The sequence below is a fragment of the Leptonychotes weddellii genome, chromosome 16, assembly GCF_054177405.1.
Source record: "Leptonychotes weddellii isolate Sample4059 chromosome 16, ASM5417740v2, whole genome shotgun sequence".
Lineage (NCBI taxonomy): Eukaryota > Metazoa > Chordata > Mammalia > Carnivora > Phocidae > Leptonychotes > Leptonychotes weddellii.
In genome coordinates, this window is record NC_138384.1 from 47,493,728 (window position 1) to 47,515,953 (window position 22,226).

The following is a 22,226-nucleotide window of genomic DNA, read 5'->3' on the forward strand; positions in this document are numbered from 1 at the left end:
TGGAGTAATTTAGAGAAAAGCGGGATCTCCAGGCAGATGAAGGGGAGCAAAACAGTGAGAAAGGGGAGAAGTAGGAACTGGAGCAACAAAGGGAGAGGCACTGAGACGGGTCGGGAGAGAAGATAAACGAGTTGGAGCCTTGGCCGACTGCCACGTGGTACTGGGACAGAAAGAGGGAACGGTGGATGACTTGGAGAGGAGAGGGAGAAACAGGGAAGTAGTAGAATGAGCTGGAGTGCTGGAGCGTGGGGACAAAGTGGGTGTTGTAATAGAGCGCCGACGTAATAGGGAGAGCAGAGAGGGGGCAGATGGGGGAAGGAAAGAGGCAGAAATACATGGAGATCAGGGACGATCAGAAAGGTTGGGGAAAAAGTTAGGGAGTGGGGCTGGACAGGTGTAAGAGAAGGAATCCATAGAAGGACAGAAACAGGACAGGAGAGGGGAACAGAGTAAGAAGAAACCCAAGGGGAAAACAGGAGCCCATACCCCTCCCCCGCCAAAAAGTGTCAAAGGAAAAAAATATTAATGATGCTTGTTAAAGATGGTAAGACAGGGTTTATTCAGAACCATCCCCCCATAGGTGTAGGGACCACTACAGTAGGATTTACAGTTTGGGAGAGAGATCGGGCTCAACTCTGAACACATCCTGGGAAAGTGGGAATTTAGAGGCAAGGTGTAGGGAGGGGTTACTGCATGGTTACTGCATGGAAAATAGCCAGGAGGAGACATCAGGAGAACCTCTCCTGGTTCTCAACACCACCTGGCATGTCTCTCAGGTTCCGCTCAGGAGCAGAGGGAGAGGGAGAAGCAGAACTGCAGTGAGCATGGAGCCCAAGTGGGGCTTGATCTCAGAAACCTGAGATCATGACCTGAGTCAAAACCAATAGTTGGTCGCTTAACCCACTGAGCCACCCAGGCGCCCCACCAAAGCTGATTTTGTAAGGAAGTGCACAGATGCGCCCAGGAGAAGGTTCAGGGGTCTGACTCAAGTTTGGTGAAGCAAAGACTCTTTGTCAAGAGACAGAGTGAGAGAAAGAAATCAAGGAGATAGATATGCAGAATAAGGGGAAATACATCCTCATGAAGAAAGAGGGTGTGCCTGGATCCAGATGAGTGATAAGTTGTTTGGATATGGATGATTAAGTTATGACATTGATTTGTGGCTTTATAACCTAAGAAATTGGAGTTTGTTTCAATTATACAGATAAGGATGAGGCTTATAAAACTCCTGTCTCAAAGGCTTGAGCATTTTATGATTTTTTGTATCAGAAGATACCTTCCAACTGCAATCCCTATTCAGCCAGGGGACAGCGACTTGATTCAGTCAGGGGTCACCCCCTTCCCTTTGCCTTTGCTGGGGGAGGAGGGGGGAGGGGGGTGGGTCAGACATGATTGACTGTCACTACACAGTTCCTTTTTCTTTTTTTTAAGATTTTTATTTTTATTTACTTTTTTAAAAGATTGTATTTATTTGACAGAGAGAGACACAGTGAGAGAGGGAACACGCCCCCCTTTTTTTTTTTTTTAAGATTTTAAAATTTATTTGACAGTGTGAGAGCGCACAAGCAGGGGGACGGGCAGAGGGAGAGGGAGAAGCAGGTTCCCCGCTGAGCAGGGAGACCAACGTGGGGCTCAATCCCAGACCTGAGCTGAAGGCAGACACTTAACCAACTTAGCTACCCAGGTGCCCCCACATGGTTCCTTTTTTTTTTTAAAGATTTTATTTATTTGACAGAGAGAGATACAGCGAGAGAGGGAACACAAGCAGGGGGAGTGGAGAGGGAGAAGCAGGCCTCCCGCCGAGCAGGGAGCCCGATGCGGGGCTCGATCCCAGGACCCTGAGATCATGACCTGAGCCGAAGGCAGACGCTTAACGACTGAGCCACCCAGGCGCCCCTATATTTTTTTTAACAGTTGGAATTACATTTGAAATAATTTCCATGGCTTTAAATTTTTTTTTACACTCTTACGCTAATGATTAAAATAGTAGTAAGAATAATAACTTGTTGTGTTCTTGTGTGTGTGTATTTACAGTGACCTGTCATGCAGTTCCTTGTTATTACCCTTGAACTTGTTTCAAGGTTTCTCAGTTGAGAACCCTCTATGAATGCGCTTTAGATGCTGTATCTGTTATTTAAGTGTTTAATTCTTAAGTTCAATTCTGAAGTCCAGACGTCTGGGATCAGAAGCTGACTGCCATTTCTTTTCTTTCTTTTTTTTTTTTTAAAGATTTTTTTTTTTTTTAAATTTATTTGACAGAGAGAGAGGGAACACAAGGAGGGGGAGCAGGAGAGGGAGAAGCAGGCTTCCAGCTGAGCAGGGAGCCCAATGCGGGGCTCGATCCCAGGACGCTGGGATCATGACCCGAGCTGAAGCCAGAAGCTTAACCGTCTGAGCCACCCAGGCGCCCCCTGACTGCCATTTCTTAGCTCTTTGACTTGAGGCAAGTTTCTTAGAGTAGCTGTGATACAGGTGAAATATGTAATTTCAGTGATTTGAGGACCGATCTTTCTTCAGTGGGCTGGTCTGTTGTTAGATCAGCTTGCATGTATAAAGCATTTAGAGTAATGCCTAGTACGTGGGACACGTTTAAAAACCGGTAGTCATCGCTGTCACTCTCATTATTACAAGTTTTAGATTTCACCCTTTCTTTTCTTTCTCTTTATCCCCCTTTTTTTCTTTCTTTCTTTTTTGGTGCAAAATGGTGGTTTTATTAAAGCATGGGGACAGGACCCATGGGCAGAAAGAGCTGCTGCACCCTCAGTCCACCATGGGCAGTTGTCATCTCTGAAGATACCACTCGTGCTGTAGGTCATCTAGATGTTGAATATCACTGAGTGTGTAGAACATAATATCTCACATTTCTAGATGGATAACACTGTGTTGAACTTGTGTGTATTTCTTGTATTGTCTACAAAAATGAGAACTCCACAATTTAGAGACCATCCTAACCTCTTCTGGGAAAAGTACAATAAGACAAAATTAGGGACACATAACTTGCTCAAAAATATCTTATATGGACAATGAATCATGGAATACTACATCAAAAACTAATGATGTAATATATGGTGGTTAACATAACTATAAAAAAAATCTTATATGGATCTGTAGGAACACTGCTTCAAACCAAATCCATCCTTCCCATCTCTCTTTTTTTTTATGTGAAGATAAGAACTCTCTCCATAGCTCCTTGGTGAAATGTGTTTTCATTTCAGGGACGCTTGACATTCAGGGATGTGGCCATAGAATTCTCTGAGGAAGAGTGGGAGTGCCTGGACCCTGCTCAGAGGGCCTTGTACAGGGACGTGATGGTGGAGAACTACAGGAACCTGGTCTCCCTGGGTGAGGAAAATGTCCCTCCAGCAGTGGGGGTCTGCCCTTGGGTATCTTTGTATTTTTCCTTGTTTGCCTCCTGGGAGCCCCTGCCCTGCTTGACTGAGATCGAAGCCCTGTTGATGCAGAAGTGATAAACTTCTTGGGGCACCTGGGTGGCTCAGTTGGTTAAGCATCTGACTCTTGATCTCAGCTCAAATCTTGATCTCAGGGTCATGAGTTCAAGTCCCATGTTGGGCTCCACGTTGGGCGTGGAGCCCACTTTTAAAAAAAGAGAAATGCAGCATCTGGACTTTACACTTCCTCTTTCTTCAGATCATTTGCCCATTTCATGATCTATCACGAGTGTTACAGAACTTAAGTATGCATAAACCTTATAAACATTTACATATCCAATTCCCTGTTTTCCAGCCTTGTAGTTCTTAGAAGAGAGTGAGGTTTGTGTACAATTATACTGTTTTCTGTGCATCCAGGAGGAGGCAAGCAGTGGAGGAATTTGTGAAATACTTTTTCTAGATCCACCTGTAACGTCCTCGCTCCTCAGCTGAATAAAAGGCTCGGATTTTGGAAAAGCCACAGTGCGTCACGTTTCCATTATGTGATAAGCAGGAATCTCACTTTTGATTTGAATATTATCTCTTCTTTGGAGCAAGGGAAAGAGCCCTGGACTGTGGAGGGCAAAGTGAAAAAAACCATATGGGTGGGAATGTTGACAGGTGGGAACACAGGCAAGAGCTCAGAAGGGCAGCGAGGGGGCCGCACCATTAATGGTGTTTGAGAAACTCTCCGCAGTGGGAGAGTTCTGTGGGAAAACAACAGCTTCTTTCTTGTGAGCTCTCAGAGGAAATTTTTTTCTCTCCATATCGAACTTCTTCAGACATGTGAAATTTACCCTTTCACATCCCAGTGGTGCCGCAGCTCCAACAGAGATGAAGGCAAAGCTTTTTTTTCTTAATGAATTATTTGTTGAATACAATACTATTTTCCAGTTAAAGATTCTATGGTAGATTGCATTTTTTTTCTTGAAGTATGGATGATATGCATTATTATATTGGTTTTAGGCATATAACATGATGATTCTACAATTATGTACAATACAAAATACCATGATAAATGTAGTTACCCTGCGTCACAATGCAGCATTGTTATAGTATTACTGATTATATTCCCTGTGTTATACTTTTCATACCTGTGATTTATTTATTTCATAACTGGAAGTTGATACCTCTTAGTCCCCTTCACCTGTTTTGCTCATTGCCCATCTCCTCCCCTCTGGCAACCACAATTTATTCTCTGTATTTACGAGTCTGTTTCTGTTCGTTCGTTCATTCGTGCATTTATTTTGTTTTTTAGATTGTAGATAGAAGTGGAATCATGGTATTTGTCTTTTTCTCTCTTAGTTCATTTAGCATAATACCCTGTGTCATTCATGTTGCACAGATAGTGAAGTTTCATTCTTTTTTATGGCTGACTAATAATATTCCATTGTATATGTATACCACATCTTCTTTATCCATTCATCTATCCATGGACACTCGGGCTGCTTCCATGTCTTGGCTATTGTAAAGAATGCTGCTATAAACATTGGGGTGCTTGTATCCCTTCAAGTCTGCATTTTTGTATTTTCTGCATCTTTTGTATCTACTAAATACCTAGTAGTGTAATTCCTGGATCCGAGTTCTATTTTTAACTTTTTGAGGACCCTCCAAACTATTCTCCAGAGTGGCTGCACCAGTATGCATTCCCACCAACGATGCACGAGGTTTCCCCTTTCTCCACATCCTTGCCAATACCTGTTGTTTCTTGCATTGTTAATTTTAGCCATTCCGACGGGTGTAAGGTGGAAAACAACCTTGCCTCCAGAGACGTGTCTGGAAAGAAGTTGCTATGGCCGAGGTCAAAGAGGTTGCTGCCTGTGTTCTCCTCTAGGATTTTGATGGTTTCCTGTCTCACATTTGGGTCTTTCATCCATTTTGAATTTATTTTTGTGTGTGGTATAAGAAAGTGGTCCAGTTTCATTCTTCTGCATGTCGTAAACATAGAGTACATTTATGTTTTCAAGTTAATGTTTTTGTTTTCATTGGGTAAATATCCGGTAGGATTATAAGATCATATGGTATTTCTATTTTTAATATTTTGAGGAACCCCCCATACTGTTTTCCACAGTGGCTGCATTAATTTACATTCCTACCAACAGGGCACAGGATTCATTTCTCTATATCCTCTCCAATACTTGTCCCCTTTTGACTTTTTGATAATAACCTTAACAGGAGATGATATACCATGTTGGTTCTGATTTGCATTTCCTTGATGATTGGCAATGTTGAGTATCTTTTCATGTGGCTGTTGGCCATCTGTATGTCTTTGGAAAAATGTCTATTCATGTCCTCTGTCCATTTTTTAATAGTTGTATTTTGTATTCCTTTTGGTTTGTTTTGCTATTGAGTTTTATAAGTTCTTATATATTTTGGATATTAACACCTTATCATTTTTTTTTAATATTTATTTATTTGACAGAGAGAACACAAGCAGGGGGAGTGGCAGGCAGAGGCAGAGGGAGAAGCAGGCTCCCCGCAGAGCAGGGGGAGCCCGATGTGGGACTCGATCCCAGGACCCCGGGATCATGATCTGAGCCGAAGGCAGTTGCTTAACCAACTGAGCCACCCAGGCGTCCCAACACCTTATCATCTTGAACTTTTGCAGATATTTTCTCCCATTTCATAGGTTGCCTTTTAATTTTATTGTTTCTTTGCTTTTTGGAAACTTTTTAGTGTGATGTAGTCTTATGTATTTTTGTTTTTTTTGTTGTTGTTGTTTTTTTGGTCTGCACTTTTGTTTCCAATTCTAAAAAATCATTGCCAAAACCAATGTTAAGGAAATTTTCCCCTGTATTTTCTTCTAGGAGTTTTACAGTTTCACACCTTACATTTAATCTTTAATCCATTTTGAGTTGATTTTTGTATATGTTGTAAGGTAAGGGTCTGGCTTCATTCTTGTGCACATAGATAACCAGTTTTCCCTACATTTACTGAAGAGACTATCCTTTCCCAATTGTGTATTCTTGGTGTGGTTGTCAAAAATTAGTTGACTGTGGAAACAGCAAGTGCTATCAAAGATACAGAGAAAAAGGAAACTTCTTGCACTGTTGGTGGGAATGCAAACTGGTGCAGCCACTGTGCAGAACAGTATGGAGGGTCCTCAAAAAGTTAATAATAGAACGACCCCAGTATCCAGTAATTGCACTATTGGGTATTTACCTAAAAAATACAAAAGTACTAATTCAAAGGGATACATGCACTTCTGTGTTTATAGCAGAATTATTTACAATAGCCAAGATATGGAAGCAGCCCAAGTGTCCATTGGTAGATGAATGAATAAAGAAAATGTGAGAGAGATATATATATACAATAGAATATTCTTAGTCAGCCATAAAAAAGAATGAAATCTTGGGCACCTGGGTGGCTCAGTCGTTGAGTGTCTGCCTTTGGGTCAGGTCTTGATCCCAGGGTCCTAGGATCGAGCGCCGCATCGGGCTCTCTGCTTGGTGGGGAAGCCTGCTTCCCCCTCTCCCACTCCCCCTGCTTGTGTTCCCTCTCTCGCTGTCTCTCTCTGTCAAATAAATAAATAAAATCTTAAAAAAAAAAAAGAATGAAATCTTGCCATTTGCAATGATATGGATGGAACTAGACAGTATAATGCTAAGCAAAATCTGTCAGTCAGAGAAAGGCAAATGCCGTATGATTTCACTCATGTGGAATTTAAAAACCAAAACAAATGGGCAAAGGAAAAAAAGAGAGACAAGGCAAGAAACAGACTAACTATTGAGAACAAACTGGTGATTACTGGAGGGGAGGTGTGTGGGGGGAGATGGGTAAAATAGGTGAAATGGGTGAAATAGGGATTAAGGAGGGCACTTGTCCTGATGAGCATTGGGTGTTGTGTGGACTTGTTGAATTGTGGTATTGTACTCCTGAAACTAATGTAACACTGTGTGTTAACTCTACTGGAATTAAAAAAAAAATTAGTTGACTATGTATGCAGGGGTCTATTTCTATTCTGTTCCATTGGTTTAAATGCCTGTTTTTATGCCAGTACCCTCTGTACTTTTTTAAATTAATTTTTAAAAAAGTTTTAATACCAGTGTAGTTCATATATATATATATGAATATATATGACTGTTTATGACTATATATGGTACATACATATAAAACATATCTCTCTGTATATAATATATATATCCATATATGTATATATACCACATTTTCTTTATCCATTATCTATCAGTGGACAGTTGGACTGTTTCCATAGTTTGGCTCTTGTAAATAATGCTGTAATAAGCATAGGGATGCATATATTCCTTCGATTTAGTGTTCTCGTATTCTTAGGGTAAATACCCAGTAGTTTGATTCCTGGATTGTGGAGTAGTTCTATTTTTAACTTTTTGAGGAACCTCCATACTGTTCTCCACAGTGACTACACCAGTTTGCATTCCCACCAACAGTGCATGAAGATTCCTTTTTCTTCACATCTTTGCCAGCACTTGTTGTTTCTTGAGTTTTTTATTTTAGCAATTCTGAGAGGTGTGTGGTGGTATCTCATTGTGGTTTTGATTTGTATTTCCCTGATTCCAAGTTATGTTGACCATTTTTTCATGTGTCTGTTGGCCATTTGGATGTCTTCTTTGCAGAAATGTCTGTTCATGTCTTCTGCCCATTTCTTGACTGGATTATTTGTTCTTTGGGTTTGGAGTTTGATTAAGTTCTTTATGGATCTTGGATACTAGCCCTTTATCGGAAAAGACATTTGCAAATATCTTCTCCCATTCTGTTGGTTGTCTTTTGTTTTGTCGACTGTTTCCTTTGCTGTGCAAAAGCTTTTTATATTGATGAAGTCCCAGTAGTTCATTTTTACCTTTGTTTCCCTTGCCTTTGGAGATGTGTCTAGGAAGATGCTGTGGCTGAGGTCACAGAGGTTGCTGCCTGTGTTCTCCTCTAGGATTTTGATGGATTCCTGTCTCACATTTAGGTCTTTCATCCATTTTGAGTCTATTTTTGTGTATGGTGTAAGAAAATGGTCCAGTTTCGTTCTTTTGCATGTGGTTGTCCAATTTTCCCAACACCATTTGTTGAAAAGACTGTCTTTTTTCTGTTGGATATTCTTTCCTGCTTTGTCAATGATTAGTTGACCATCGAGTTGAGGGTCCATTTCTGGGTTCTGTGTTCTGTTCCACTGATCTATGTGTCTGTTTCTGTGCCAGTACCATACTGTCTTGATGATGACAGCTTTGTAATAGAGCTTGAAGTCTGGAATTGTGATGCCACCAGCTTTGGTTTTCTTTTTCAACATTCCTTTGGCTATTTTGGGTCTTTTCTAATTCCACACAAATTTTAGGATTATTTGTTCCAGCTATGTGAAAAAAGTTGATGGTATTTTGATAGGGATTGCATTGAATGTATAGATTGTACTAGGTAGCTTAGACATTTTAACAATATTTGTTCTTCCAATTCATGAGCATGGAATGTTTTTCCATTTCTTTGTGTCTTCCTCAATTTCTTTCATGAGTGTTCTATAGTTTTGAGAGTACAGATCCTTTGCTCTTTGGTTAGGGTATTACTAGGTATCTTATGGTTTTTGGTGCAGTTGTAAATGGGATCAACTCCTTAATTTCTCTTTCTTCTTTCACATTGTTAGTGTATAGAAATACAACTGATTTCTGTGCATTGATTTTATATCCTGCCACTTTGTTGAATTCCTGTGTGAGTTCTAGCAATTTTGTGGTGGAGTCTTTTGGGTCTTCCACATAGAATATCATGTCATCTGCAAAGAGTGAGAGTTTGACTTCTTTGCCCATTTGGATGCCTTTATTTATTTTATTTTTATTTTTATTTTTATTTAAATTCAATTAGCCAAGTTATAGTACATCATTAGTTTTTGTTATAATGTTCAGTGATTCATTAATTGAGTGTAATACCCAGTGCTCATCCTGTCACGTGCCCTCTTTAATGCCCTTTTATCTCTTTTTGTTGTCTGATTGCTGAAGTTAGGACTTCTAGTACTATATTGAACAGCAGTGGTGAGAGTGGGCACCCCTGTCATATTCCTGACCTTAGGGGAAACGCTCTCAGTTTTTCCCCATTGAGAATGGTATTCACTGTGGGCTTTTCATATATGGCTTTTATGATATTGAGGTATGTTCCCTGTATCCGTACACTGTGATGTGTTTTAATCAAGAAAGAATGCTTTTTCTTCCTCTATTGAGGGGAGCATATGGTTCTTGTCCTTTCTTTTATTAATGTAGTGTATCACATTGATTTATTTGTGCTGCAGCCCGGGAATAAATCCCACTTGGTTGTGATGAATATTCCTTTTAATGTACTGTTGGATCCTGTTGGCTAGTATTTTGGTGAGAATTTTTGCATCCATGTTCATCAGGGATATTGGTCTGTAATTTTCCTTTTTGGTGGGGTCTTTGGTTTTGGGATCAAGGTAATGCTGGCCTCATAGAATGTGTTTGGAAGTTTTCTTCCTTTTTCTATTTTTTTAACAGTTTAAGAAGAATAGGTATTAATTCTTCTTTAAATGTTTGGTAGAATTCCCCTGGGAAGGCATCTGTCCCTGGACTCTTTGTTTGTTGGGAGATTTTTGATTATTGCTTCAATTTCCTTGCTGGTTATGGGTCTGTTCAGGTTTTCTATTTCTTCCTGGTTCAGTTTTGGTAGTTTCTAAATTTCCAGGATTGCATCCATTTCTTCCACATTGCCTAATTTGTTGACATATAGTTGCTCATAATGTGTTCTTATAATTGTTTGTGTTCCTTTGGTGTTGGTTGTGATCTCTCCTCTTTCATTCATGATTTTATTTTTTTGGGTTCTTTCTCTTTTTTTGACAAGTCTCACCAGGGGTTTATTGATCTTATTAATTCTTTCAAAGAACCAGCTCCTAGTTTCGTTGATCTGTTCTACTGTTCTTTTGGTTTCTATTTCATTGATTTCTGCTCCAATCTTTATTTTCTCCTGCTGGATTTAGGCTTTATTTGCTATTCTTTCTCTAGCTCCTTTAGATGTAAAGTTAGGTTGTGTATTTGAGACCTTTCTTGTTTCTTGAAAAAGGCCTGTATTGCTTATACTTCCCTCTTAGGACCGCCTTTGCAGCATCTCAAACATTTTGAACAGTTGTGTTTTCATTTTCATGAATTTTGAAAATTCTTCTTTAATTTCCTGGTTGATAATTTTTTTTAAATTATTTTTTTATTTTTTTATTCTATAGTAGGATGCTCTTTAACCTCCATTTGAGTTGTTTCCAAATTTCCTTTTGAGATTGAATTCCAGTTTCAAAGCATTGTGGTCTGAAAATATGCAGGGGATGATCCCAGTCTTTTAGTACAAGTTGAGACCAGATTTGCGAGCCAGTATGTGATCTCTTCTGGAGAATGTTCCATGGGCACTCAAGAAGAATTTGTATTCTGTTGCTTTAGGATGGAATGCTCTATCTATACCTGCAAAGTCTATCTCATCCAGTGTGTCATTCAAAGCCCTTGTTTCCTTGTTGATCTTCTGTTTAGATGACCTGTCCATTTCAGTGAGTGGGGGAGTCCCTACTATTATTGTATTATTATCAGTGAGTTTAATTTTGTTATTAATTGGTTTGTATAATTAGCTGCTCCCATGTTAGGGGCATAAATATTTACAATTTTTAGATCTTCTTGTTGGATAGACCCTTTAATTATGATATAGTGTCCTTACTCATCTCTTACTACAGTCTTTGGTTTAAAATCTAATTTGTCTGATATAAGGATTGCTACCCCAGGTTTCTTTTGAGGACCATTACCATGATAAAACATCCTCCACCCCCTCGCTTTAAATCTGGAGGTATGTTTGGGTCTAAAATGAGTCTCATGGAGACAGAATATGGATGGGTCTTGCTTTTTTATCCAATCTGATACCGTGTGTCTCTTGATTGGGGCATTTAGCCCATTTACATTCAGAGTAACTATTGAAAGCTATGAATTTAGTGCCATGTATTACCTGTAAAGGCACTGTTTCTGTATATTGTCTCTGTTCCTTTCTGGTCTATGTTACTTTTGGTTTCTCTCTTTGCTTAAAGGATCCTCTTTAATATTTCTTGCAGGGCTGCTTTAGTGATCACAAATTCTTTCAGTTTCTGTTTGTCCTGGAAGCTCTTTACCTCTCCTTCTAAAGTGTTCTTGACTGCATATTTTTCTCATTTAGCACCCTGAATATATCATGCCAGTCCTTTCTGGCATGCTAGGTCTCTGTGGATAGGTTTGCTGCCAGTCTAATATTTGTACCCTTGTAGGTTATGGACCTCTTGCCCTGAGCTGCTTTCAGGATTTTCTCTTTTGTCTCTGAAATTTGCAAGCTTTACTATTATATGTCAAGGTGTAGACCTATTTTTTTTTTTTAAGATTTTATTTATTTATTTGAGAGAGAGAGACAGAGAGAGAGCACATGAGAGGGGAAGGGTTGGGAGGGTCAGAGGGAGAAGCAGACTCCCTGCCGAACAGGGAGCCCGATGCGGGACTTGATCCAGGGACTCCAGGATCATGACCTAAGCCGAAGGCAGTCGCTTAACCAACTGAGCCACCCAGGCGCCCCGGTGTAGACCTATTTTTATTGATTTTGAGGGGGGTACTCTCTGTCTCCTGGACTTGAATGCCTATTTCTTTCCCTAGTTTAGGGAAGTTCTCAGCTATAATTTGCTCAAATATACCTTCTGCTCCCCCCTTCTCTTCTTCTGGGATCTCAATTATTCTAATGTGTCACTTTATGGTATCACTTATCTCTCAAATTGTCCCCTTGTGATCCAGTAGTTATTTATCTTTTTCTCAGCTTCTTTATTCTCCATCATTTTGTCTTCTATATCATTAATTCTCTCTTCTGCCTCATCTTAGCAGTTAGAGCCTCCATTTTTTATTGCATCTCATTAATAGCCTTTTTTATTTTGACTTGATTAGATTTTAGTTCTTTTATTACTCCAGAAAGGGATTCTGTAGTGTCTTCTATGCTTTTTTCAAGCCAACTAGTATCTTTATAATTGTTATTCTGAACTCTAGTTCCAACATCTTACTTATATCCATCCTTTTTAGGTCCCTGGCAGTCAGTACTGCCTCGTGTTCTTTTTGAGATGAGTTTTTCTGTCTTGTCATTCTATCCAGAGAAGAATAGATGAATTAGAGCATAAAATACTAAAATAGCAACAATGACCCCAGAGAAATATACACTAAAGAAATCAGAAGAGACCTGAAACCGAAAAAAAAAACCCAAAAAACAAACAAAAAAAAACTATAACCAGGTGAATGGAACAGAGCAATACATTAGATCCTGTGTTTATTTTGGTCTGTTTGTTAGAAGAAACTTTACATCCCAAAATTGTAAAGAAAGAAAAACTTATATATACAAAAATAAAATTAAATATAATGAAAGGATAGAATATAACTGTAAAAATGCAAACTAAAAAGAACTTAAAATAGAGTTGATAAAATAAGCAATTGGTTGAAAAGGAAAAAGAAAAAAGAAAAAAAATGAAAATTGAAAGATTAAAGAATCATGAGGAAAAAAACCATGAATTCTATATACTACTTTCCTCTAGCACTGGAGTTTTGCAGTTCTGTGTGATCAGTAAACTTGGTATTAGCCGGATGTTCTTGCTTATCTTCCAAGGGAACTGTTGTGCTGATTCTTGGTTGTCTTTGCCCAGGTGGAATTGCACCGCCCTTGCCAGGGGGCTGGGCTAAATGTAAGTGGCTCGGGATTAATCTATGTGGCTTTTGTTCCCTGAAGGCTTTCAGTGCCGCTCTAGAGGATGAGAATGAAAATGGAGGCCTCCCAGTATCTAGCCCTGGAGCCAAAAGCTCATGCCCCACAATCCTCAGTGCACCCTCAGGGAATAGCAATCACTCTTGTCTCCCTGGTCTCCATCTGTACTCTGTGCTCACCCAACCTGGGACCACGCATTTCTATCTCAGGCACACAACCCCACTTCCAGTCTCCAAACCCTACAGACTCCTGGGGTGCACACCCATGCCACTCCTCCCGGTAGAGGGAGGGGGATCTTCCCGAGGTTCTGCCATTTGCTAGACCCTAGCTCAGAGAGCAGTGACCCGACCATGCTGCAGTTTATGGTTGTATGGCAATACCAGCTGAAAGCCCATTCCTGGACTCACTGGTAGTAGCTTTCCTGTTCCGATGCCTGGGAACCCTGCTGCACTCAGGCACCCCTGTTCTTTCTGTGACCCCAGGGATCCTGAGACAACACTGTCTCACCTAGGATTCTGCCCTGCTTCACCACCCAAGCACCTTTCAGGCAGGGACATTCCCCATGGGAGCAGACTTCTAAAAGTTCCAATTTTGCACTCTGCTGCTCTATCACTTTCCGGTAGCTAGCTTGCAGAGGCTCCCTCCCCCCATGGCTTATCTTCCGATATATCCCCTCAGATTCACTTCTCCATACCTCCTGCCTTGCAAAAAGTGGTCGTTTTTCTATTTGTAGAATTGCAGCAATTCTTTTCTTAGATCTCTGGTTGAGTTCACTGATGTTCAGAATGATTTGCTAACTGTCTAGCTGAATCCCAGGGACCAGACAAAACTAATGTCCCCTACACCTCTGCCATCTTCCTCCTTCGAATCCCAGTGTGTCATTCAAAGCCACTGTTTCCTTGTTGATTTTGTTTAGATGGTCTATCCATTGATGTAAGTGGGGTGTTAAAGTCCCCTACTATTATTGTATTACTATCAATTACTTCCTTTATGCTATTAACTGCTTTAAGTATTTGAGTGCTCCCATGTTGAGTGCATAAAGATTCACAATTGTTGTATCATCTTGTTAGATTGTCCCCTTAATGATTATATAGTATCCTTATTTTTCTCTTGTTATAGTCTTTGTTTCACAGTCTATTTTGTCTGATAAAAGTATTGCTACCCAGGCTTTCTTTTGACATCCATGTGCATGATCAATGTTTCTCCATCCCCTCACTTCCAGCTGCATGTGTTTGTAGGTCTGAAATGAGTCTCTTTTAGGCAGCATATAGATTTTTCTTTTTAATCCATTTCTTCACCCTGTGTCTTTTGATTGGAGTGTTTAGTCCATTAACATTCAAAGTAATTATCGATAGGTATGTATTTATTTTCTTCTTACTTGTTTTGTGGTTGTTTTTGTAGTTTTGAAGTTTTTATAGTTCTTCTCTGATCCCTTCTTCTCTTACTCTCTTCTCTCACCGTAAGTTGGCTTTCTTTTTTTTTTTTTTTTTTATTTATTTATTTGACAGAGAGAGACACAGCGAGAGAGGGAACACAAGCAGGGGGAGTGGGAGAGGGAGAAGCAGGCTTCCTGCGGAGCAGGGAGCCCGATGCGGGGCTCGATCCCAGGACCCTGGGATCATGACCTGAGCCGAAGGCAGACGCTTAACGACTGAGCCACCCAGGCGCCCCAAGTTGGCTTTCTTTAGTGATGTACTTAGATTCCTTTCTCTTTATTTTTTTTTGCAAATCTGTTACTGGTTTTTGATTTGTGGCTACTATTAGGTTTGTATATAACGTCTTCTTCATATAGTGGTCTATATTAAGTTGATGGTCACTTTCATTTGAACTCATTCTTTACTCCTCCCCACATTTTAGGTATATGGTGTCACACTTTACATCCTTTTATTTTGCAACTCCCTTGACTGAGTTTTACAGATCTACTTATTTTTACTGCTTTTGTGCTTCCTACTTTTTTTACTCTTTCCTTTCCACTCAGAGAGTTCCCTTAACATTTCTTGTAGGGCTGGTTTAGTTGTCATGACATGAACCACTAAATGATTTAATGTTGCAAAATGCCTGTTCTGCATGGGTGTTGTTTATAACAGTATTGAGAAAAAAATTTATTTCGGGTGCCTGGGTGGCTCAGTTGGTTAAGCGACTGCCTTCGGCTCAGATCATGATCCTGGAGTCCTGGGATCGAGTCCCACGTCGGGCTCCCTGCTCGGCAGGAAGCCTGCTTCTCCCTCTGACCCTCTTCCCTCTCGTGATATCTCTCATTTTCTCCCGCTCAAATAAATAAATGAAATCTTAAAAAAAAAAAAAAAAGAAAAAAATTTATTTCTATAATTTTTATTAATACTTCCTTATTTTCCTATTGCTATTCTTGATTTGAAATTTTGTGTTGAAACTTATTTATTCATCAGATAATGGTACAGATCATTTGGTTTTACAATATACCATATGTGCTTTAGCATTTTTTTTTTTAAGATTTATTTATTTTAGAGAGACAGCATGAGAGAGAGCGAGTGGGGGTGGGCAGAGGGAGAGAATCTTCAAGCAGACTCCCCACTGAGCACAGAGCCTGATGTGGGGCTCAATCCCACACCCCATGAGATCATGACCTTTACCAAAACCAGGAGTCAGATGCTTAACTGGCTAAGCCCCTGCTTTAGCACTCATTAATTCACATATGTAGTATATACATACAGTATTTTTCCTCTTCCAATAATAGGCAGCTGTGTGTTTACTGACAGCTGTCGGTGCTGTGGAGTTTTGATGGAACCATCCCTTTTTTAGGGCTAACCTAAGTTTCCACAAAGTGTTTTGGTCATAGATTTTTTTGAAATTAGGCTTCCCCCAGATTAACTTGACTTCTATGTAATCACCCTTTCTTTATTAAAAAATCCTATTTCGTTTGTGTTTCTAGAAGTTGAAGATCATGGTTGAGAAGTTGCTTAAGTCTGTTCAATATAAGTATTACTCTTGGTGAAATACTGTTTTTTAATATGAAATATTTATATTTAGCAGCTATAATAGGAAACTGATGGTTCTTTATATCTTATAGCTATCTCTCCTATGCTCGTCATCAAGAAATCACCACCACAAGAGAACAATAATATAGGAGAAGTCTTCCAAACAGTGATGTGGGAAAGGCATGCTGGCCATGACATTAAAGATTTTTGCATCAGGGTAATCCAGGAAAACATGCATGACTTTGAGTGTCATTGGAGAGATGAAAGAAATTACAAAGGATTTCCTGTGAGTTATAAAAATAATCTCAGTGGTAGAAGAGATCAACCTGGGAGAAGGGATATAGGAAATAGGCTTGGATTAAGGTTACAGGATGAACTGCACATATGTCAAACCAAAGGGAGAACTTACAAATGTAATCAAGTTGAGAAGTCTGTCAACAATGGTTCCTCAGTTTTACCACTTCAAAGAATTCCTTCTAGTGTCCAAACCAATATTTCTAATAAAGATGGGAGTGATTTTATGTATCCTTCAAGACTGACACAAGACCAGGAAGCAAAAAAGGAAAAACTTTACAAATGTAATGAGTGTGGCAAAGCCTATTATCAAGTCTCACACCTCAGTAGACATCAGATGATTCGTACTGGAGAGAGACCTTACAAATGCAATGACTGTGGTAAGGTCTTCAGTGAAAATTCGCATCTGGCAAGTCATCAGGGAGTTCATTCTGGTGGGAAACCTTATTAATGTAATGAGTGTGGCAAAACCTTTACAGTGCATTCAAGCCTTAATAACCACCATACAGTACATACTGTATGTAATGAATGTGGTAAGGTCTTCGGTCACAGTTCATACCCTGCACATGATCGCAGAATTCATACTGAAGGGAAACTTTACAAATGTAGTAAGTGTAATAAAGTCTTTAGTCAACAGTTAAGCCTTGTACGTCATGAGAGATTTCATAATGTTAAACTTTACAAGTGTAATGACTGCGGCAAAGCCTATTCTTATTGCTCACAACTCGCTAACCATCAGGTAATGCATACTGGAGAGAAACCTTATAAATGTAATGAGTGTGGCAAAGCCTTCAGTCAACATTCAAGCCTCGCAAGTCATCAGAGAATGCATACTGTTAATAAAATTTACACATGTAATGACTGTGGCAAAGCCTTTTCTTGCTGCTCAGAACTCACTAACCATCAGGTAATACACACTGGAGAGAAACGTTATAAATGTAGTAAGTGTGGCAAAACCTTTACTTGGTTCTCAGCGCTCACTAGACGTCAGATAATTCATACTGGAGAGAAACCTTATAAATGTAATGAATGTGGCAAAGCCTTTACTCGGGGATCACATCTCAGTAGACATCAGATGATTCATACTGGAGAGAAACCTTACAAATGCAATGAATGTGGCAAAGCCTTTATTGGGAAATCACAGCTCACTAGACATCAGGTGATTCATACTGGAGAGAAACATAAATGTAATGAACGTACCAGTGTCTTCAGTCAGAATCCACGCCCTGCAAGTCATCAGAGAATTCAGCCTACCAAGTAAGCTTATAAATGTTAATAACTGTAGAAAACCTTCAACATGAGGGCAAGCATGAATTGACACCAGAGAGTCCATACTAAACAGAAATTATAAAAATGTATCAGAGGCTATACCTGGTCCTCACAAGTCCCTAGACATTAGAATATGCATCTTTGACGAAACCACATAAATGTAACGTGCATGCCGAGTCTTTACCCAAAGATCAAAACTAAAACATTAGGATTTATATTGGAGAGCGGTCTTGCAAAGGTAGTTTGTAGTAAGGCTTTGTTTCAAACATGCATGCCTTTGGTATCAGAGAATCATACCAGAGAGGAACCATACAACTGTACTGAACTGGAAAGGTTTTGGGTCCTGAGGATTGACCAAAGAATTCATACTAGAAAGAAACCTTACAAATAAAATGAACATGTTAATTTTATTTTCACAACAGACTCCACATCAAAATATTTATACAAAGAATAACTGAAGTCTCTATTCTCTTAAGATTAATCTGAGACATCACATACTGCAGAATAAATACAAGTCAAAATGTTAAAATTCACGACATGATATGCATCAAAAGAACAAATATGTGCAAATGCCCAGTTCTCTTAATTTTACAAGGTATTTTATTCAGTCATTTGAGATTTCTTTAGAAGGCTGCTTCATTATCTATGAGTCTCAACCTGACATTTGGAATCTCTTGATAGGCTTCCCTTACTGGCCTTTCATCATGGTCTCTGGGAAGGAATCACAAAGATGGAAGATACTACTTCATTAGCTGAGGTTCATTCATATTTATGTTCCCTGTTAGAACAAGGATTTTTCCTTTTAAAATTCAATATTATTTGAATTAGGGAGGATGTGGGAGAATACCATAGTAAAATGATGCTGTAAGTCATCGTGCTTATTGTACTCAGGGGTGCCCTTCTCTAGACAGGCTCACTGTGGTTTATAGGAAAGGAATGTTCTACCAAATGACCATGAAATAAAGCAGGCCAAGACATTAAGAGATTGGGATTTATATGGAAGGATAGGAATAGGTTACTGATTAGTAATAATAGAAATAATACAGGAGACATAGTGGCTACGTTCTTTGGATGGTAATAGCGGTTTATTTCAAAGATTAATGAAAATTAGTCTTATTTTTGACAGTTGAAGAGAGAACAGTTACCAGGAGAGTTAATCAAAAGAACCAGTATAGTTTATGCATGTATATGATTCACATTTAAGTGCTGGTATAACTTTTGCTACTTTCCCCCCCACCTTTATTGAAGTATAGTTGTCAAATAAAATTGTATGATACTTAAAGTGTACATTGTGATGATCTGATATACATATACATTGTAAAAGGATTTTCCCCATGTTGTCACAGCTATCACTTCACATATTTATCTTTTGTGTGTGAGAACATTTAAGTTCTCTCATAGATTTCAATTATACAATAGAATGTAGTTGCCATGTTCTACATTAGCTCCTTAGTCCTTATTGGTCTTGGAACTGAAAGCTTGTACCCTTTAACCAACCTCTCCATGTTTCCCCAAACTCCCAGCCCTGGGAACCACTTTTCTAGTGTTTTTATGAGTTTGATTTAATTAACTGATTTTTTTTTTAAGTTTATTTTTTTTAGTACTCTACACCCAACCTGGGGCTCAAACTCATGACCCCTGAGATCAAGAGTTGTATGCTTTACAGATTGAGCCAGCTAGGCCCCCCTGATTGATTTCTTTATAAATCAGTGCATTTGAAGGAGCAGTCACCTCTTTCAGACTTTGCAGACCAGTTTTGGCAAGCAAAATCCCTCTCCAGCTAGGTCCTCAAACTAATGGGGTTGCCTCTGGGATCATATGACAGTGGCCTGAAGCCAGGTCACATGGCTCCTGCCTCATCCCCTCTAAAGGCGAGGGGAGGGGGGCATAGTCACTGCATCTTTTAAAAATGGGATGATATATCTTCTTCTATTCATATGTGTGCTATGTCAGGACATTCTGCTCAATTTTACCTGAAAATATTTTAAATCTGCTAATTTCCCTATCTAAACATTATATTTTGATTGACTGCCAGTTCTCTATGGATGAAATCTTCAATATGTAGGGATGAGAGAAAACATATTTGTAGTAGATGTTAACTAACAGATACTGCCAGAAAAATAATTCAGGGTAGAAATAAATTTATTGGATATTTGATAATCTAATTTTACTTTCCTTAGGGTTCATATTAAAGAGCATACACTTCCCTACTGAATGCCCTTAGAAATATTGCAAAATTGATTATTCTTTAAGTGAAAAGAAGTTCCAATGTCTTTCAAAGACTACATATTTTATAGGCTTTGTAAGTATTCAGGAAGAAAAGCTAAAATATATTACAATTTGTAAACAAAAAATTTCAGAATTGATGTATAGTGATTTTAAAATTATATTTAGATATTAAGTATATTATGATGTAGACAAGTTAATCTCAGGTATTTGAAGGTAATTCATCTCAAGTGTGTAGCAGAATAATTATAACAAACATTAGAAATTATATTAGGCAATTTATAACAAAATTTTTTAAAAGTTACTGTTGTTGGGGTGCCTGAAGGCTCCGTCGGTTGAGCATCTGACTCTTGATTTCCGCTCAGGTCGTGATCTTGGGTTCTGACATCTAGACCCACCTCGGGCTCTGCGCAGGGCATGAGCCTGCTTGAGATTCTCTCTCCCTTTGCCTCAACCCCCACTCGCAATTTCTCTCACTCACACACAAAAAGAAACAAACTTTTTTTTTTTTAATTTCCTGGGTTTTTTTTAAGATTTTATTTATTTGACAGCGAGAGAGGGAACACAAGCAGCGGGAGTGGCAGAGGGAGAAGCAGGCTTCCCGCCGAGCAGGGAGCCCGATGCGGGGCTCGATGCGGGGCTCGATCCCAGGACCCTGGGATCATGACCCGAGCTGAAGGCAGACGCTTAACGACTGAGCCACCCAGGCGCCCCTAATTTCCTGTTGTTTTTAAAGCAGTGGTTGGTAACCCAAATTATCATCTGCCTTAGCCCTCCACGCCTCATAGCCCAGGTCTCCTCCCTATGAAAGTCTTCAGAACTGAGCTCAGTGTGGAGTTTAGCTTCCAGGGTGAATGGGGACTAGAAAAAGAAACACTATTTTGTTGGGTGTCAGTATAGCATTGCCCTTTCTCTCCAGGGGGAGCTTTGTATTTCACATTCTAATTTGTAATCCCTACACAGACAGCTCCAGCTGTGTAATTAAACTTTTTTTTTAAAAAGATTTTATTGATTTGACAGAGACACAGCGAGATAGGGAACACAAGCAGGGGGAGTGGGAGACGGAGAAGCAGGCTCCCCACTAAGCAAGGAGCCCAATGCGGGGCTCGATCCCAGGACCCCGGGGATCATGACCTGAGCCGAAGGCAGCCGCTTAACGACTGAGCCACCCAGGCGCTCCATGTGTAATTAAACTCTTAAATTGATTCTAACTGTAGGAAAATGTTCCTGGACCCACCACGTCCCCACAACCACCGAGATCCCAGTTCCCTGACCCCCGAATTACTTCAGCTTCACGAGATTTTACCTTAAAATTGTTAGAGATAGTGAAATAAGCAGGAAGCAAGGCGGCTCCTGAAGACAGGAAAGAATCCTTTTTACCTCCGGAAGAGACACCTTGGGAGCGGCTGGAGTGCCACCCGCTCTCTCGCGGAACGTGCGCCAGCCTCCCAACTCCGCGCCCCGGCCACGCCTTCTGACGGTCGCGCCCCCGAGGCCACGCCTTCTGACGGTCGCGCCCCCGAGGCCCCGCCCCCGTCTCGCCCCGTCCTCTCGAGGTACCTGCGCAAGCCTCGCCTCTCCGTGCGACGGCCCACCTGCGTGTCCGCTTCCTCGCGCCCAGTGTTGGCCTCGCCTGTCCGCGCCCCGCCCCTTGACGGTTGCGTGCCGCCTAGGCCCCGCCCCCGCGATTCTTGCGTAGGCCCCGCCTCCCTCTGCGCCCCGCCCCTCCTCTTAACTGTGCGCGAGCAAGTTCCTGTAGACCCGGAAACGGATAGCGCGGAGCAATGGTCTCGCTGCGCAGCGTGAGTTTCTGGTCTTCGCGGTCCCCTGTCCTCCATAGACGGGCTGTGGGGGTCGCTACGGGCCTTAAAATCCCCGCACCCGCTCCTGCAGCCAAGTAAATGCAGACGTCGCGGTGGGAGGCCGGGCGCGCGTCCCTTTGGGTTTAAACTCGCAGCCAGGCTGGTCCCTGCCCTCGGCACTTGCGTGTTGGGTCCACGCAGACGCCGGCTTCCCCGTCCGCGTCCTGCTTGGAGCCGTCTTCGGACCCCGGCGCCCGCCCCGCGCCCTGTAGAGCCCCCTTCCGCGAGGTGGATTTATGCCCTTGGCGCCCCCCAGCCCCCCAGCCTCGCGGTCTCGGCCCGGCCGGCAGCCCCTGCAGCCCCCTCAGGGGAGGGAGAGGCCGCGTCCTCCTCCGGGTCCTGGGATTCTGGAGAGCTCAGCCCGCTTCTAGAAGAGCGCCCCTCTGAGCAGCTCCCCAGGCTCCTCTCCCTGGTCCCCTCTTCCCCTGACCCCGCAGTGCGGTGGGTGACCTGGGCCTGCCTAGTGACACTCGGTGTTCTGTCCCCAATTCCTCCCGCCCGGATAGTGCGCT

General features: G+C 41.0%; 1 protein-coding gene and 1 long non-coding RNA gene across 2 annotated transcripts in view; one reads left to right on the forward strand and one right to left on the reverse strand.

Annotated features, from left to right (window-relative positions):
- LOC145717681 (uncharacterized) overlaps positions 1 to 22,226 on the reverse strand; it is a 281,227-nt gene that overhangs the window by 34,948 nt on the left and 224,053 nt on the right. The gene's annotated exons all lie outside the window — the stretch shown is intronic.
- On the forward strand, positions 3,210 to 18,852 carry LOC115936509 (uncharacterized; the record flags this gene model as incomplete). The annotated part of the gene is given in 4 exon segments (XM_081807592.1): positions 3,210 to 3,342; positions 3,943 to 3,951; positions 3,954 to 4,049; positions 16,156 to 18,852. Coding segments are annotated over 4 exon segments (1,701 nt in total), but the record flags the coding sequence as incomplete, so codon positions are not given.